The following is a 19,861-nucleotide window of genomic DNA, read 5'->3' on the forward strand; positions in this document are numbered from 1 at the left end:
GTGATCCCGGTCTATAAATAAAATCTTTAAAAAAAAAAGAAAGAAAGAAAAAACATCAATTCTGTCACCGCTCGGAGGCCTGAAACAGTAAATCAAGGCGCTCGCAGCGCTGGCCCCCCTGAGAGTCGGCGGGAGAACTCACTCCTCATCCCTCCTACCTCCGGCAAACCCGGGCAGTCCCTGCTTGGGGCCCCTCACGCCCGTCTCTGCAGCCATGTCCAGGCAACTGCTCCCCCGCGAGCGGCTGTGTCTTCCCGGGACACTTGTCATCGGACTCAGGGCCCCCACTACTCTGGGATGGCCTCACGGGATCCTCGTTCCAAATGAACTCACACACAGCTTGCAGACGGACACATGCTCTAGCGGCCACCACTCAGCGCACAGTATCTCCCCAAACGCCGTCCTGTCAGACACAACGTCCAAGCGCCCATGATGGAAGCAGCGGGCTCAGCTCTGCCCGCCCGTCTCTTGCCCGCGACCCGGCCCCCTGGCTCTGTGGCCCCCCTACTAAATGCAGCAGCACCGGGGTCTGGAGCCTGGCAGCATGCTCTGGTGACAGTTTTATGATGTGTCCCAGACTCGCCGCTCCCCATGTCACACGCCCCCCGGCTCTCTGACAACCACAGAGTCCAAGCCTCAGCCACCAGGTCCTCCCTCCCGCTGGCGTCCCTCGGAAGGCCTCCTACTCCAAACAGGAAGGCACCACGGGGCTGGTCTCCTCCAGGATGGCGTCCGGTCTGTGCCACGATGAGTCCTCGACTGTCCCGCTGGGGGAGCACCAGAGAGGCACAGAGCTTTGCCGCCTGGCTGCACCTGCTCTGATCCAGACGAGCTGCCGTCAGGTCCTTCTCCCCACTCTGCGGAGCCTCGAATCCACAGGGCTGGAGCTTGTCCGTCCACAGCCGGAGCCACAGGCCAGTGCAGAGGTGGTCCTGTGAGATCTGTCCCTCCTGGCATCGTTGCCTGCATCTCTAGGAGCCGCCTTGGCGAATGCGGGGAGCACGGGCTCAGCCGCCTCTCCCGAGGCCTCCGTCTCTCGTCCCTCTCCAGGGAAGATGTCCAGTCTCCACCACGTCACCCTCCCGCCTCGTCATCCCTTCCTCCAGCTCAGGCGGTGCAGGAAGGCGACCAGAGGAATACACGCGAGATCCACAGCCTCTCCTTGTCTCCTACAGGCCCTCGTCTTATTTCATGGACACACTCTTCGCTCGTCTCTCTGAAGGGTTAAATACCGCGTATTGGAAACCTCTCCCGACCACTCCGACTCCCCGGACACTGACTCCTCCGCAGGGCTGCCGTCTCTCACGGACAGCACGGCCTCCTCAGATGCTGAACAGTTCTCCTACCTGCTGTCTGCTCCATATGCACAATTCAGGAATCACCCGCACGCCTCCTGCCATGCCGCCGGACATAAACACGAGACCGGCTCCCACCTCCAGACCCCCAGGAAGCCACAGAGGTTCTCCGCGGTGGCGGGCTGTACCCGGCGGGGAGAGGAAACAATGCAGCAAGAAGGCAACGACACGCGCAGGACGAACCACCGGAGACGTGCGTGCACCTCGACTAAAATCGATTCCCCCGTTCTAACAAGTCAAACTCCAAACAGTTTCTAGAAATGACAGCTCATCTTAGCAGAAGTAAGTTTTCCAATAGGATAATTCAAATGTGGACCACTTCTCCGAACAAGTCATGAGACAAACAATCACATGCAAAAGGATGAACAGGATGGCTGGTCCAGTGTGTCCCCCCTAATTTACAAATAACATTTTTCCGCGTACTTCCTCACCCTTAAGAAAGGAGCACAGGAGCCCAGGAAGGGGAGCCCTAGCTGAGACCGCAGGTAAAGGCCATGTGTTCTGCTCTAAAGTGGAGTCTGTGCCTTTAAGACACTCTGCTGCAGCCTCTGAACTCAAGGAGACAAACCAGCGTTGCTGGAGAGGAGGGGGTGGGGGATGGGGTAACCGGGGGACGGGCATTAAGGAGGGCACGGGGTGTGACGAGCACTGGGTGTTCTATGCCACTGATGAATCATTTACCTCTACCTCTGGAACTAATAATACACTGTGTGTTAACTAAACTGAATTTAAATAAATTTTTTTTAAAAAAAAAAAAGATACTCTGATGTGCCATGAGGAATCAGAGGTCGTTCCTATAAAAGCGGGCCTTTAACTCAGAATTACGGTCTTGTTTCCACCGCCTTATGTTTCAGTAAGAAAATCAACATACTTCTCACAAGTGAGGCCCACGGACTATGTGACCGCTCGGTTTCTTTACACGACACCTCACAACTCAGGCTCTAGCTTTCACCCCCTTACTTGCTCACAGAGATGTCTACAAAACCATGAGGAGATAAAGCCAAAGAAGGAACGTGCCCCACCTTCTCCATTCCATCGGCTCTCTGGGAAGCTGCTGGGAAAGCGTCGGGTAAATAGAGGTAAATAAGTTCTGATCTCCAGCACCTACAACAGGAATAAAAGAAATCCAGTTACGACATTTTTAGGTGAATACGGGCAAAATGGGCTCTAGAATTTATTGACTTGGTAACTTGAGACAATTTTATATTTAGTAAAATGACATCACAAAGTAAGATTGTCGCACACCTTTAAATAGCTCGTCTCAAGAAAACCTAGCTCTCGGCCTGCACAGTCTAACTTCACCCCGCGACACCTCCGTGCAGTGTGCACGATTTTCCCTGAGGACAACGAGGGTCAGGGAACGAGGCTGGGAGACTCAGAGCACCTGCTCAAGGCCACAAAGCTAAGGAGAGAGGGAGCTGGCACCCGTCCACCAGCTGCCTGAGCGTGGGACCCACGGCCATTGCTTCCTTCTGCTTGACGTGAACGGCCACAAATGTCTGGCCGAAAAGGAAACCCTGAGAAGTGAATGTGAACTTCTTCACCAAAATAAACTCACGATGCATCCAGATGATGGAAGGAGCTAAAATGGACACAGGACACTCTGTGTGCGCACACGACACACAGGACACCTGGCGAGCCTTCCCGGAGTCAGGCCTCACGGTAACCGCACAGGAAGGCAAGCGCCACCCCGTTTCACAGGCCAGGACGACGAGGCCTGAGAGGCCAATGAGTCTGGAGCACAGCCCTCGCTCATGGGGGACGCCAGCTCTGAGTGCAGGGGTGAGTTTTTAACTCAGCTCTTATCTCGGCGTTAACAGACTGCAAAGTCCATTAGCTCTCCAAAACTGATAGGGTAACCACATTACACTTAAGCTAAAGAAGAACCTTTTAATATAGACCAGTCGAACTCTTACCCTGCAGGATCGTCAAACTCGAAGCAAGACCATTATCCAAATTGCTTTTGCATTGATCTTAAAGAAATCACTGGGAATTGATGTGGGCCATTAACACATCTGCTTATGTTGCTGTCATGAAACACACACACACACACACACACACACACACACAAAGACCTCCCCCACACCACATAAGGATATCAAGTCACTGCTCAGGGCAGCGACGCTTCTGGGCAGCCAGAGTCAGAGGTGGGGGCCGGGGGAGGATACGGGCGCTGAGAGCCCCTTGGCCGGGGTCTTCTCAGAGCCACGCCATCTCCTAGCTGAGCGCCTGCGCCTGGGGGTGGCGCCACCCGTCCTGAGCCTCCCCGGGCCGCCTGGGGAGTGGAAGTGAGAACACCCTGGGCTGTGGCGAAGGTCAAATGAGTGAACCCAAGTAAACCACCTTGAACCCCGGGCCTGCCACGAAGTAGTCTGAGTTACTCTTACTACATTTTTTGTTAGAATAAAAACAAATTTTTATGTTTTAACGTATCATTTTTCATCGTATTCGTTTATTTGGTAGTCACCTTAGAAATCGTTAAAATAAGAAAATAATCAATTAGCCTCGGACGTCTTACCTTGGATGGCCATTCCCACGGCCTCCTTAAAATTAAAAGGTTCCAGGGTTAATGAACAAAAGCGACTTCTCTTCTACCAAGGAGCAGGAGCCCCTCCTGCTTCGCTTGCGCTCACCGGTCCTCGTCCTTGTCCCAAAGGCCCGCACGTGTACACAAGGCTCCAGAGAGCCTCCTATGTGCCCCACGTACCTCCCTCAGAAAACCCTACCAGAACAATAAAACTCATCAAAATGGAGTCCATAAAGTTAATTTTTCTGACACGCTCTCATGGCATAAACCTTTAATTTGTGTCCTAAATTTAATCTGAAAAGATTACAGGTCAGCCAGCATAGTAACTGCGGACTTAAATAGGACTGTTCAGCCTCAGGGCCTCATACACTGAGCTGTGCGCCCCCCCCAAATCCATGTAGAATCCTAACCCTTGGTGGCTCTGAATGTGACTGTACCGGGAAATCACGTCTTTAAAGAGGTGACTGCATTAAATGAGGTCTTTCAGGCCTTCAAGCTCTGATCCGATCTGACCGGTGCCCTTTTATCAGAAGAGAAAATGTGGAGACACAGAGAGATTTTAGGGGTGTGAATAGCTCATGGGAGGACACAGAGAGAAGACCACCGTCTGCAAGGCAAGAAGGGAAAGCCCCAGCTACGGACACCTTGAGCTTGGACTTCAGAACCCCCAGCTTCCCGCTGGCAGGCTTCAGCCTTGCGGGCCGGGCCCCTCGGCCGCTCGTCACAGCGCCCCAGCGGACAAACACGGCACCCCCCGGTCTACACTTGAAGGTCAGATTTCTCTAACCCACCGACTGAGAACGAAGAAGAACTACCCTCACTTTCCAGAACACACACCCATCATTATCCTCAGAGCCTCCTCTTGTTATGGAGTATCCTACAACCCCGAGACGCCCAGGAGGGGCTTTCAAGGCTGATGCGCCCAGCCTCAGAGAACCCTGTGCAGAAAACGCCCGTGCTAATTTTTCCACCTCAAGAGGCCTATTGAAAGACTGAAGTCAGAGTATTTATGGTAACAACTAAGATCCTTCTTTGTGTGTGTGAGGAAGGGGGACTCCTCAAAATAGTTAATAAGGGTCCTCTAGAGCATAACTACTAACATGAACATCTCACCCCTGCATGTGTCTAGCATGCCCCCGTTCTCATCTCTAGAGGGGACACATCTGGGGGGCAGCTCCAGGGGTGTGCAGCCCACCGCAGTCATCCTCGGCCCCTGGCCAGTATCCGAATGCAGCTGTGCCCTGGCAGGAGAGGGAGACAGGCACAGGGGCCACTCAAATGGGAAGGGAAACACTGGGACAGTCGCCCTGCTGGGAACAGAGGGACACCGGTACTCAGGGTGTAGCCCAGACCCACCCGCACCTGCCCCGGGCCAAGAAGAGCCCAGCTCAGGCGCCCCCCAACAAAGGCAGGCAGAGTCCCTGGTTTCTGATTATATGAACCTGTTTTCGTCTTATTCCTGCCACAGCAGGATTTTCTGGAATTTTTGGCCAGACCTTTGGTACTTCCTGGATTGTTACTGCATTCTGAGATTTTTACCAGCATATATTTAAGCCTATTAATTGTGCAATTTAAAACTTATGCCAAGAGCAGATAAGACTGCTAATTAAACAGGGAGCGAAAAAGAATTCCAAAAAATACGATTCCAGTGATTTAAGCATAAATGGGTCGTATTTCACATTCTTCTTATACCTTTAAAACAAAAAGAAGGGGCGCCTGGGTGGCTCAGTGGGTTAAGCCGCTGCCTTCAGCTCAGGTCATGATCTCGGGGTCCTGGGATCGAGCCCCGCATCGGGCGCTCTGCTCAGCGGGGAGCCTGCTTCCCCCGTTTCTCTGCCTGCCTCTCTGCCTACCTGTGATCTGTCACATAAATAAATGAAAAAACATTTTTTAAACAAAAAGAATTGGGAACTCAGTTACAGAGAAAGTAATCAGTAACTTGGATCAACACTGAAAAGGCACTAACGTGTGTCCAGTTGAGAAAATATCGATAACTACACATACAGGCGCTTCTCTTGGGTTTGTGATCCCCAACAGTAAGACTGTAAGAAAACAGCTCTTTTGAAATAACTCTCAACTTCAAAGAAGGCGATCATAGCAAAAATAGAAACCTGCCGGCTGGACAGTCTTTCCTGACCCTGAGACAAGAGTCTAACCAAAGCTTAACAGCAGGCCCAGCCCACCCCACCCCACCCCGGCCACAAGCCGTCCCACCATCTGCATCAGTCTCTCGAGACCCGGAGAACAGTGCAAACCGTCGTTCACCTTCCATCACTTTATCTCTGGGTCTGCTACGACGACAAAGTCACACTTAGTGTCAAAACAAAAAGTCCCATTTTTAATTCTTAACACTGGATGGCAATGGACCAGCTGACCAGTCCAGGACCAGAGGCGACCCCCCTCCACCACCGCCTCCTTGCTGGAAAGCCACACCCACACCAAACTGTCCCGCGGGGCTCTAGCCAAGGGACGAGATGACAGGGGCGCTCACTTTCTGCATTTCAGGAACACAGGACGTCCAAACTAAAGGTACGATTCTCTCTAACACAAAAGAAAACTGTTTGTACCTACATTCAAAAAGCTGTAAATTGGTTGCTGATGTTCCTATAATGTTTATGCAACGAGTTTTAGAATATTTTAGGACTCAGTTATGACATTAAGATTGAATCTGGCACTGAACCATCTACAGATCGTAGCTGAATTACCAAATGCGGTTTGAGTGCTGGAGAGCTACAAATTACGCCTCGGGGAAAACACAAGGCTGAACCAAAAAGTTACTCTCCACTGGGAAGGACACGGGACTCTCGCGCTTGTACAATCATTACTCCCCACGATTTTTATTTTTCCCCAGACATGTGTTAAGGGCGTTTGGAAATCTCCGTCCTAGTCCTGTAATGTAACGTCACACTACACTGGTACACTGCAAGACCCTCGAGGCGTAAGGTCAAGGACAGACGCAGTTGCTAATCAGGTGATCTTAAATAAAGAGATTACCCCAGATTATCCAGGTGGGCCAAGATGCCCGGAGGGGAAGATATTCCGTGGGGAGGAGGGAGGCAGAAGGCCAGAACCGAAGAGTTGGTACCATGAGAAGGACTGAACAGGTCACTGCTGGCTTTGAAGATGGAAGGAGGTCCGTGAGCCAAGGAATGTGGGAAGCCTCTAGAAGCTAGAAAAGGACAAGGGGATGGCTTCTCTTCTAGAAGGAATCAGCCCTGCCAACCCCTTGATTTTAGCCTAATGGACGCATTTCAGACTTCTGACCCCCAGAACCCTAAGAGAAATACATTTCTGTATTATTTGGTAATTCATCTCAGAGGCTCTGTCGAAGCTGGTTGGCTGAAGGAACAGGTTCCAGGAGACCTTCCATCAGCAGCGAACATTTCTGTCATCAGCTGGCCAGTGACCAGCCCTTAAACATGCAAAGCTACGAAATCTCATGAAAATATGAAAGGGTCAGGACACTGTGACCACTAGAAAGCGGCAGAGAAAACCAAAAGTTTCGGCCGATCTGCAGCTGACGGGCAGGGCAGCCTTCCTCACAGTACACACATCTTCCAGATCAGTATTTTTCTTTGGACATTTACCTTGGGCCAAAGATCTTACATCAAGTCTTTAAATACTTGTTGATACCCTCAGACAGCATAATTTTTCTTCAAATTCTTTAGTATAATCTTAGTAAAGGGACAGAGTAATTTTTCCAATAAAACACACCTCGTACTTTATCCCAAGCAGTTGAAGGCATCCAGGCTATTTTAGCCTGTTAGCGAAATGGAGGTCTTCAAATACCTTGTGGACAACGTCTTAATTCAAGAGCATTAGGTCTACCCTGCAGGACTCCACACCCCCCCCCCCCCGCATTAAGGGGTGGCAAAGAGGGGGGACGGGTTGTAGCTCAACAGGAAGCAGGTGCTAGGTGCGAGACCCGCACTGGGGCACTGAGTGTCCCTGCTCTGAGCACCTCCTCGCGGGGACTCTAGAAGCTACACCGCCCCGGAGTGGCTGGGCTAGGACCGGGTGACCAATTTCAAGGCCCTTCCCAGCAAGGGACCCTATGAGTCTCTACCTTTGAACAAATAAGTCAAAGGAAACATATACTTTACCTGGCCTCTGTTGTATAGAAAAATGTTCAGAAAGAGCCGTTCTTTAAGCATGCCGTTAACCAAAGAAAGCTAGAGTTCACCAGGGAGCAGCGCACTCCTGTTTGAAAACAGGGGTTAATTAAAGAGAGCACGGACACTCGCCCTAACGATGCCTGTCCCTGCCCAGAGGCCACACACGAAGGAAATGTTCCTCAACCGCTTCGGGCCGAACAGACTTGCAAATGAAGGGTACAGACATCCAAGGTCACGAGCTGGGAGGGCGGGCGGCAGCGCGGTCAGCCCGGTCAGCCGCGTGTAAGGCGTGTGCGCTGTACGGCTCGCGCAGCACTGGCGCAGGAGAGAAAATTAATGCCTCACATCGGCAGCTCTCTCGTGGGGAAACCGACACCAAACGCATCGTCGCGGCCCTCCCAGACTGTCTGCACAGCAAAGGCTTCACATTTGGGGCTCGGAGGTGGGGAGTGGGGTTCAGGAGAAAAACACACGAGATCCAGATGTCACCCAGATTCTAGAAGGAGAAGCCAAGGCTTAGTCTGTGCCCTGAAATGACTGGGCAGCGGACCCGCTTCTGCGCACACACTGCCGTCCCTTCGTGGCGAGGCACAGGCCTGACAGGACACAAGTAAGCCCTCCCCAGCCTCCTGCTGCAGAGGCCACGCTGGAAGAAAGGTAATTCCTACAGCCAACACGATGGGGACGGTGGGGATGGCCTTTACCTGCCTGTCAGCCGTCCTGCCCAAATGCCCATTTTAGATCACGCATCAGAACGTCCTGCCATTTCCTTGCTGGCGGCCAAGTCACGCCCACTCCACCCGGCTTCCAGCTCCACCGCGACCCGCTCCACCCAGACCCGACCCTCGCTGTGAGGCCACGTGCACACGGTCGCCCGGCCGCCCGCCCACCCGCCCACGCTGCTTCTCCCTCTCCCAGGAGCCAGTCTCTGTATCAATTACTACCCCCGGGGTGTGATCAAAGGGGAAAAGGTAGAGAATATGTCTGCGATAACTGAACTGCACACCGCAGGAGCTTGCAGAAAGGAAACCAAAGCTTACACACAGAACAGAGAGACGAGGTCCCACACAGAGACAAGATATGCAGCCCCGAAGTCTTTGTCTTTCCCAACAGGAAAGATAATTGAGCACACACCACGGGCACCCCGAGGTTTAAGCAGACGCTTCTAACCAGGAGGCCAACGGGCCGTTCTCTGGAGCTCAGAGACCAAACACAACCCAAACGTAAGGAGCAGAGAAAACCGAAGGTCTGGATGAAGGCACCTGAATGCAAGTGCGGGGAAGAAGGAGCCTGAACGGTTCACAGATTTTCACGTAAAGTAAAGAACTACAGGGTGACCGCAGCAGCTGGGATCACAGCGTTTCCAGCTTGAGAAAGCTGCCGGCTTCAGGCCCAGCCCTGCCCCGGGGCTCTGGAGAAACCCGCTCCTGAAACCCCCCTTCCCCCAGAGTTCCCAAAGACCACCTTCTCAGTGAGGTCTGGCTGCCGCTTCCAAAAGGCTCACCATTACCAAGAGGAATGTAGCGATATTCAGCAAAATTACGAGTTTATCACGGCCCCAGCGATCCCTGAAGGAATCCATCCCAACAGACACACCATGAGGCTGTCTGATTCAGGGTTATCTGAAAGCTCAGGAGACAAAACCATCCAGTTTCCCGACAGGACCAGAGGAGCGTAAACCGCAGAACACCCATGACCCACACGACGGACGGAGCTCTGTGCGGCTGGACAGTCCAACGGGCAGGATCTCCAGGAAGTGCTGAGAGGAAAAGGGAGGCAGGGGAACCGTGTCTTGGTCTGTGACCTGCTTCCTAAGAAGGGAAGTAAGAATGCGTATGAATTTTTTTTTTTCAACGGCAGGAGAATATTTAGGTGAGGACAGAGTCAGGGTGGAAAGGACCGAAATCTACACTCCATACCTTGCTTGGAAGATCCGGTTGTGAGAGCAGGTAAATATTTTATGTGATTACAAAACAAAGTTAAATTTTAAAAAAGCTTTCTCTAAAAATACCAGGGAAAAAAAAAAACAAAAAACCAAAGGGAGTTAAATGCGTGCACGGCTGGCAGCAGAGCCCCAGAGAAAGAACAAGGCTGGCCAGCGGCCCATGCCTCCTGGTGCGAGATGTCCAAGCGCCACAGAGAACACTAGAAGCATCTGAAATCTGTGCCCACGAGTCACTGCTGGTGGTGAAGGGGCAGAGGCCGTACAAGGTGGGATCAGGGGCTCCCGGACAGGCAGCGGCCGCCAGGGATTTGTGAGAAGGAACTGTTCCCAGGCCGGCCTGCGTAATCAGAAACTGGGGAGGAGCCCGCTGGGGGATCTTGAGGCAGCTCCGGTGTGACAGTGCTCTACCTGTCACCCCCAAGTCTCCGCAGAATGGGAAGAAAGAAAACACAGGAGATCTAGCAGTTCATTAAAACCACCGAGTCCTGGGGCGCCTGGGTGGCTCAGTGGGTTAAGCCACTGCCTTCGGCTCAGGTCGTGATCTCAGGGTCCTGGGATCGAGTCCCACATCGGGCTCTCTCCTCAGTGGGGAGCCTGCTTCCTCCTCTCTCTCTGCCTGCCTCTCTGCCTACTTGTGCCCTCTGTCAAATAAATAGATTAAAAAAAAAAAATCTTAAAAAAAACCCGCCAAGTCCTGAAATCGACTCACAAGGACCCAGGGAACGTCAGGGCGTGCCTCACCTCTGCACTCCCAGCTCTGGCCCTGAAACGAAGACTCAGTGGCCATCAGCAGCCCAAGCATATCCACTAGGGTCTTAGAAAACCTTTTCTCACTAAAAAGAAGCAGGGCTCCTTGGAGAAAGGGCGACTCCAGGGCCAAGGCTGGAAATGAGTCTGGAACACGTTAACAGCAGAAACTCACAAAGACTCTTACAACTCAGAGGCCGACTAAACGGCAAAGACAGAACCACAGGAAGGTCGGCAAGGACGGCACCGGCCACCAACTGAAACAAAGCAGATGGTGGGCGCCTGGGTGGCTCAGAGGGTTAAGCCTCTGCCTTCGGCCCAAGTCATGATCTCAGGGTCCTGGGATAGAGCCCCGGGTCGGGCTCTCTGCTCAGCGGGGAGCCTGCTTCCCCCTCCCTCTCTTCTCTCTCTGCCTGTCTCTCTGCCTACTTGTGATCTCTATCAAATAAATAAATAAAATCTTTAAAAAAAAAAAAAAGCAGGTGGGTTTAAATCCTTAAATTCATACTGATACTTAAAAAAAAAAACAAAAGGGAAATGATCACCACTGGAGGACACTCCCTGTGAGTGCGTGAACCCACACAACCCAGGCCACTGGACGAGCAAGCAACACACGTACACACCATTGCTTAAAAGGTTCTATTTATTTGAGAGGGAGAGAGAGAGAGCACAAGCAGGGGGAGCGGCAGAGGGAGGGGGAGGAGCAGGCTCCCCGCAGAGCAGGGAGCGCAATGTGGGGCTCTATCCCAGGCCCCTGGACAGGCGTTAAACAAACTGAGCCACCCAGGTGCCCCCCCCACACACACACTTTCTACAGACACATTTCCACTAACAAGTGAAGACGAAATGGTAACACTGGAATCCCGCCAGTCTGTGCCCCACAGGGCATGAGCCACAGAAAGGCCGCTCCCATCAGAGAGACCCCAGTGGGGCTGGCACGCCACTGGTGGAGAAGACCCTCTTGCCAAAAACATCCAACCTGAACCTGACCCAGCCTCTGGCTCCGAGGACCATCTTCCAGGAGACACAGAACCCCGAGGACAGAGGGCACCCCAGGACACAGCTGGCCAAGTGGGGGGAGGGAGCATGACAGGCCACAGGACCGAGCCCAAGCTCTTCTGTAAACCGCCCGGAACAAAGGGGAGACGGAGGGAAACCCGAGATTTGAAGCCAGACAGAGAGCACGAGCTCCAAACCTTATTTGGACACCAATTAATTCAAAGAGCTTAAAAGAAAAAGACGTTGAAGACACTGAAAATGTAAATGCTGAGTATTTGATATTAGGGAAAATTTTTTTAGATGTGAAAAAGGCTTTACAGTTATGCTTTTAAAAATCCTGATCTCTTAGAGATACGCCGTCTTGAGGGACACACACTGTCTCAGCCTGGGCTGCCGGGATGAAAGACCGTGACGGGATGGCTTCACCAACACCGACCTGTCCCCCCAATTCTGGAAGCTGGAAGTCCAAGGTCAAGATGCCGCCGTTCAGTTCCTCCTGGTTTGGAGGAGGAAAGGAGCGCACTCTTCCTCCTCACGCTGGAGGCCCCTGGCTCCATCCTCGGGGGCCAGCCTTCGTCCTCTTCCAACCCGCTCCACCCCGCCGAACACCCCAGCTCCAAACTGTCACCCTGGCCTTCAGGGCTCCAGCACACGAGAGGGGAGACAACGCTTCACCCCATAATACACGCACGTGCAGCTACGTGACGTCACACTCGGGGTCTGCTTTGGAAGAACACAGGGTTGGTGGGAACAGGTGCAGACAGGGGCAGGACTGGCCAATCCTCCCAACTGCTGGAGTCGGGGGACAGGTTTGTGGGGTTTCATTATACTACTCTACTTTGCACACATCTGCCAACTTTCCATCATAAAAAGTGTGAAACGCTCCAACTCTCCCACCTCCCTTATCCTTTTCTTTCTTCCACAGCACTAATCACTGATTGCATAATTTGCTATTTTTGCCCATCGTGTCCCTCCTCCCAGTGGACTGGAAGCTCCACAAGGGCTGGGGTCTTTGCCGGCAGAGGTGACCCAAACCCCGACAACAGTGCGGGGCCCAGAAGCACAGTGTGCACCTGCTGACCGGGGAGCCTGGCCCGACCCCTTCGTAGTCTACAGCAGCCAGCGCCGGGCCCCAGAGCTCGGGACACCCTGCGGCGGCGGTGCCAGCACTGCTGACTGTCAGATTATGGTCTTGGGATACAAATGCAATCTTAGAACGGGTAAGATCACACTGGAGACCTCCAGCACGGCTGACTGACTCAGTGCTTCGACTGCTGAACCAAAGGAAGCAAGACTTCTATTTTACTTAACTCTGCGGCAAAGGCTTTCTCTGAGGGGTAATTTTAGGGACAAGTGCCCCTTCCTTCCACGTGGGCAGATGGTGTCTGCCTCCCCAGCTGCTCGGTGAAGCCGTGGCAGAGAAGTCGGGCACCTGGCTATGGGTCCTCCCTGCGCCATCACACACCAAGGGCTCGGGCACAGCGGAGCCGGCCTTTGGGCTTCTGCTTCAAAATGACCCGACGGCCACTCTGTGTCCGCCTCCGTGCCTGCAAACTTACTAACTGATCCAGCTGGTCTAAAAGTGCCCATGAATGGTGCACGATGAGGTAGTAAAAATTACTACCCCAACGGGGTATCGTTAGTGCCAAGGCTCTACCTAAAATCTTAGCTCTAAAATATATCCAACTGCTCCCAAGTGCTAAACAGATCTGCTAAAAACAAGAAAACTTTCCAAACATACAACAGTTCCCAGTGAGACAAGGTCTAAATCTGTTGTCAGTTTCTTCGCAATTTCTCTACTCGTTTTTTGTTTGTTTTTTTTTTTTTTTTTTTTTTTTTAGTTTTGCAAACAAGGGCCTAAAATAATATGAAGGAACAAAACATTACGGAACATAAGCCCAAAAAGCCAAATAAAGGCATTTGTTTCCCGAGGGGAAAATAATCAAGGAAGGAGAGACTACAAAAAAATGTTCGCTATTTCTGGGGCGCCTGGGTGGCTCAGTGGGTTAAGCCGCTGCCTTCGGCTCAGGTCATGATCTCAGGGTCCTGGGATCGAGCCCCGCATCGGGCTCTCTGCTCAGCGGGGAGCCTGCTTCCTCCTCTCTCTCTACCTGTCTCTCTGCCTGCTTGTGATCTCTCTCTGTCAAATGAATAAATAAAATCTTAAAAAAAAAAAAAAATGTTCGCTATTTCTAAGAGATCATCCCACCTTGGGTCAACATCTAGCGCCCCAGGTCCCAGATGCCCAGGAATCATTCCCGTGGCCAAGAGTTGACAAGGACAAACCTCTAAAGACAGAAGCAGTGATATAAAACCTGAGCAGCCCAATGGATGCTGGCTGCTACGCAGCAGGACACCAAGGCAGACACCACAATGTAGGGAAGGAACGCGGTCCTGGAACGACTTGTCCACGCCTGAGCCTGAGAGCCTGTGGATGGGATCTCCTTTGGAAAAAGGATCTTTATAACTGTAATGAAGTTCAGGATCTCAAATGAGATCACCCAGATCATCGGGGTGGGCCCTAAATCCAGTGACCAGTGTTGTGATGAGGGACAGGAGAGCAAATGCAGAGATGGTAGCCACGTGAGGACAAGGCAGAAACTGGATCCAACGACAGCCGGAGCTGGAAGAGGCAGGATGGACCCTCCCCCGGAGCCGCAGGAGGGAGAGCACAACCTACCAACACCTTCACTTCCAACTTCTGGTCCCCAGACCCCTGAGAGAATTATTTCCCTTGCTTGAAGCCAGCAAGTTTCTGATAATTTGTGACAACAGTTCTGGGAAACTAATGCATATGGTGTAAAGTACAAAAATAGAAAGCACAATTTTTCCTACTGCTACTCCAGTTCATGTTTTAGACATGCTTTCGGTCACACCTCTTGAATGTCCGAGAAACACGGCTGAACACATAGTTAAGAAGGGGTCCCACCAGCGATAAACACGTAAGAACTTCACTAATCATCAGGTAAATGCCCCGCAGACAACTACAACCACCTTGGGCTGGACAAAGACTCCAGCGAGAACACTGAAAGCACAATCCATGAGGAAAAAAGTGTAACTAGACTTCTTCAAAATTAAAAATGTACTTCAGGGGCGCCTGGGTGGCTCAGTGGGTTAAAGCCTCTGCCTTCAGCTCAGGTCATGGTCTCAGGGTCCTGGGATCGAGCCCCGCATCGGGCTCTCTGCTCAGCGGGGAGCCTGCTTCCTCCTCTCTCTCTGCCTGCCTCTCTGCCTGCTTGTGATCTCTGTCTGTCACATAAATAAATAAAATCTTTTTTTAAAAAAGTGTACTTCAAAAGACAGCACTAAGAAAAAATACAGTCAAAAGTTAGGAAAGAGTATTCACAAATAAATTACAGATCTGAAAAAGGACATGTATCAGCAAATTTCATCAACTCTTATAATTCAGTGATAACGTAATTTAAAAATGGGCAAAATATCTGAGTAAACATTCCACTCAAGAAGATGTACAAATGGCTTATAAGAATAGGCAAAAAGGCTCAACTTCACTAGTGAGGGAAATGCAAACTGAAACCCCAACCAGACAGCACTCAGGTCCACTCGGATAGCTAATACAAGACAGACAAGCATGTGTCCGCAGGAATACGGAGCCACCGGAACCCGCAACCACCGCTGGTGGGATCTGAGACAGTACAGACTCGGGGACTATTACCAATTTCTTAACAAGTCAGACATCAGCTTATCACCCAACACAGCAATTCCGCTCCTGCGGTCTCCGCATGAAGAATGGGAACAGGAGCCCACACTCGGGCGTGCAAGTGCTCCCGGCAGCTCTCCTCACAGCAGCCACAGAGCGCCGACAACCCACACGCCCCTCGCCTGGCAAAGAGATAAACAAGACGGGGTCCACCCGTACGGCAGACCACCCGGAGATGAGAGAAGGACACGATGGGGGACGGCACGACCTCCACAGAGGAGGCCGCTGGGTGAGGAAAGCCAGCCACAAGACTGCACGCCACGTGGTCTCATGTCTACAAACATCGAGAGAACACCACTGCAGGGAGACAGAAAGCAGAGAGAGGTTGCCCACACCTGGGGGAGAAGTGGGGATCACCTGCTAAGGAGCACAAGGGAACCCGATGGGTGCTGGAGACGGACCACGGTGCCGGGGGCACAGCTCTGGGGCCAGATGGTGGAGGAACCTTCCAGCAGGCAGATGAAAGCTCCACGAAGCCACCAAAGAACAAGTCTGCGTGCGAGTGGGCCTTGGAACGCACCTCTTCCCGGGGCGACTGGGAAGCAGCCGGCAATATTCCAACTGCTCTGACCTTCTGACCCTGCAAGTCCACTGCCGGACTCCATTCTTTATTTTAGAAATCTACTCCTCCTTTACTTACGCATTTTTAGGGTTGAGGCTGGTCTGGAACCTTACAGAGCTCCTCTTTCAAGGCTTCACGCAATTGCCAGCGGGGCAGTCCTCCGATCCTACCTGCTCCCCTCAGAGGCCGAATCCGCAACCCAAGAAGGATTTGGTTTGTAGTAAAGAACTGTAGTTCTTTGACTTAGAGTAAAGAAAGCACATCTGAACCCGGTTCTGAAGGACCAGTGCAGGGAAGACGGTCCCTAGCACAGCACTGAGCCTCCTTTCTTCTGCTGGATTAACCTGGACGCCCGGGGTCCGAAGCCTGCGGAGGTGCACAGCAGTGCAAACACTGGGCACCTAGCAGGCTCCCTACAAGAAGTCTGGGTGATCAGGGCTCAGGCTCTCCAAGCATTTCCCAGAAAGCCGTCTTAGCTCAACATGACCCGCATTTCAAGAACATACCTCTATGCTGTCAAAAGCCTCTAACTCATGGACGCCTCAGGGACAGCACCGTGTTTCCTAGAGAGACGCTCACTCATTTATCTATACAATTTATTCAGTGGATATTTACTGAGCGCCCACTGTGTGCCCAGCTCAGCTGCAGGAGCCAGGAGGCCAGCAGTGACCAGCAGACTCCGGACCCTCACCCTGTAGCTCTCAGGCAGCCTGGGTCGGGTTGGAGGAAAGACAATGAGCGAAGGAAAAACAAAATGTTTCTGTCGGGGGTGCAGAGCCAAGAAGACTGAATCAAGTCAACGGTAAGCCCGACAGTGAGCGGGGTGTGGGAGGTGGTCCGGGAGCAGCTCCCGGAGCAGGGAGAGGCAGTGAGGGGTCAGAAGGGCAGTGTGGGCGGCCAGGAAGCCACGGAGCTGGTGGGGTGAGGCCCGGGCCGGGCCCACGGGAAGGTCTGCGAGGGTTATGCTCGGAAGGCAGCTAGCCCTGGAAGGGTCCCAGGAGGAAAGCGTGCCTCTGAGGACCCCCGGAGGGATCGCCCCCTGCCCCACGGAGAACTCGCCTCAGGGGCTGGCATGAAACCAGGGAGGCCACCAGAGGCCGCAGGAGCACACGCAGGGCGAGGCGAAGGCGGCTTGCGTTTGGGGGAGCAACAGTAAAGGTGGGGAGAAGTGGCTGGCCTCTGGATAAGCATCAAAGATAAATGATAGGACAGGCTGACCGCCAGTTGTGAAGAAAAGGAGAAGTCAAGAATGACCCCAAGGGCATCCGTTTTTACTCAGAGCCCAAATACCCTGTGAGTCCGAACCACTGGGGAAGGCACATAAAGTCAGGCGGAGACCAGTTCCCAGCAGACCGGACGGGGACGGGGGCAGGAGAGCTCCGGGGCCGGCTCCAAGGACTGCAGAGCGAGGGGGCTGCCTGACAAGGGCCAGACCAGGGTCCGCGGCACCCAGGCCCGGGCAGCAGCAGGGGACTGGCGCGGACCCTGAGACACGCACACGACACCACACGATCGCCATGAAGAGAGGCCTCACGACTGGCCAAAGCTTTTTTAGACGACAAGTTCTTCAGTCAGTCATTCGCACTCCCACGAAGCCCGACCCCTCGGCCCTTCCCGTCTCTCCGTGTGGGCCCCCCACCTTGTCGTCCATTCCCTCCCAGGCAAAGACTGGCTCTGGGAGGCCTGCCATGCTTGATAATCTCTGGCATTCATCCGGACTTAAAAAACAGAAATCAGACCCCTGAGTTTCATTTGCACACACCAAATTTACTAGGAACGCTTCTGAGGCGCATCTTGTAAATCGGGCCTGTAAGCCGAAGTTCAAACGGAAAAGGAACGTTTTACTCCTCCATCATCAGTGCACGTCCACCCTGGAGCTGGGTTCACCTACTCGGGACGCGGGCACCAGAGCAAACCCAGAGACTCCACGGGCACTCCGAACCGATGAGAACGGCGATGCTGGAGATGCACCAGGCCCCACTTGAGGTGCGCAGTTTCAGTATTCGATCCTGCTACCTCCCTTCCAAGGACACAACTGTGTCACAGAACAGAGGGTTGCTATGATAAAAGGAAGTACCACACACAAAAAAAGTCCAATCAGACTCCCAAGCTAGCGAAGTTGTGCAGTGTCCAACAGGTGCAACCATCCCATCAGTATGTCACTGCAGTTATCTGAGAATGAAAAACGTTTCTTCTAGGGCACCTGGGTGGCTCAGTCGGTTAAGCGGCTGCCTTCGGCTCAGGTCATGATCCCAGGGTCCTCGGATCAAGCCCTGTATCGGGCTCCCCTCTCAGCGGAGAGCCCGCTTCTCCCTCTACCCCTGCCTGCTGTTTTACCTACTTGTGCTCTCTCTCTCTGTCAAAAAAATAAATAAAATCTTAAAAAGAAAAAAAAAGAAAAATGTTTCTTCTAACTTATGCATATGATTTTTCTCAAATAGCTACTGTTACAACATGATGCTCCTTTAATAAAATGATTGGAAGCGAACTATTTAATAGATGGAACTATTACGTATTCTTCTTAACCTAAGCATGTCATGAAAAAGTCATTGAGACACCTAAGGCCCTGTGAACAGTCTAGGAACCACTCCTCAGCGGTCAGGCTAACGGTTTGCACGGTGATTCCTCTTCTGGGTGCTTTCCCCAAATTCATTCTTCCAACTGTGTGTGGACCCCGAGACTGGTACTATGGCCATCTCTATCTCACGTGGACAAGACCATGAAGCGCCCGAGGTCCCCCACAAAAGACCTCTTGTTTCAAGCAGGCACAGGCACAAACGACACACCAAGCCGGGCAAGGACATTCGGTGGCACCGTCAGTCACGGAACAAGTGAGGTTTCTGAGGACAAATGTTCCTCCCGCGTCTCAGCTGTTGGTCGCTGCTGGTGTGAGAGGTCAGTACGGGCCAGCTCTGCACTGCTGCACATCGATCAGAACAAAAGACATTTGAAGCGACTTCTCTGGGACTCAAGAGGCAGTGGTCGAATCACAAGCACCACACCTTCAGGGTAGGCGGGATATCAACCACCCGCACTTTTAATAAAAACTTTACCCGGGGCGCCTGGGTGGCTCAGTGGGTTGAGCCTCTGCCTTCGGCTCAGGTCATGGTCCCAGGGTCCTGGGATCGAGCCCCACATCGGGCTCTCTGCTCAGTAGGGAGCCAGCTTCCCCCTCTCTCTCTGCCTGCCTCTATGCCTACTTGTGATCTCTGTCTGTCAAATAAATAAATAAAATCTTTTAAAAAAAAAAAAAACAAAAAACTTTACCCTAAGGCGGAAAAATCAAACTCCAACCAGGTACAAAGCATCCCATATCGGCTCATTTTTGTTGCCTTTTTCCCTCCTACAAAATTCATAGTGGCAGATGTGAAACCCCAAACCAGAGATCCGGAAGAAGAAACAGCGCAGTCCGGGAAGGGATGGTGAGATCAGACCGTCTGCAGGGGCACTGCGGCGCCTCGAACACCATAAATCCTGCGTTGACGGCACGTGCTCTTCTCCGCGCGATGCGCACGGTCAACAAAGAGATGCCACAGATCAGCGGAACTACAGTAACTCTGTCTGCCAGAAGAGAGAGCTGGAAAAGGAACGTGTCTTCTCCAACATTCCCTTGGAATGGAAACCTGTCCCCATCCTAAAGCAGAGAACGCACCCAGCGCTGCGGATAACAAAATAGTCTACGCCGACACCTAAATTCGGATCACGTAAACCGGCTGGGTTTCCTCTCGGTCTCACGGCACGTTCTGCATGATGAAGACATCACAGGCCGGTACTCAGAATGCCGAGTAGGGGATCCGCCACGCGCCGTCAGCGCACAGTCCGTCCCCGAGCCGTCGCGCAGGCTCGCTGGTACTTACTGGCCTCACGAGTCTTGGCCGAAGCACATCCCCCGC

At 52.5% G+C, this 19,861-nt stretch overlaps 1 protein-coding gene across 5 annotated transcripts in view; it reads right to left on the reverse strand.

Annotated features, from left to right (window-relative positions):
• TRAPPC10 (trafficking protein particle complex subunit 10) overlaps positions 1–19,861 on the reverse strand; it is a 76,477-nt gene that overhangs the window by 54,266 nt on the left and 2,350 nt on the right. For 4 of the 5 annotated variants that reach the window (XM_047718684.1, XM_047718716.1, XM_047718694.1 and 1 more), the window contains one exon: positions 2,378–2,459. The exons of the other annotated variant lie outside the window; for it this stretch is intronic. In XM_047718684.1, the coding sequence (XP_047574640.1) occupies positions 2,378–2,459 (82 nt within the window). Of the gene's footprint in view, positions 1–2,377; positions 2,460–19,861 lie in introns of those variants that run through there. 5 annotated transcript variants of the gene reach the window in all.

This window comes from Lutra lutra, chromosome 1 (genome assembly GCF_902655055.1).
Source record: "Lutra lutra chromosome 1, mLutLut1.2, whole genome shotgun sequence".
Taxonomy (NCBI): domain Eukaryota; kingdom Metazoa; phylum Chordata; class Mammalia; order Carnivora; family Mustelidae; genus Lutra; species Lutra lutra.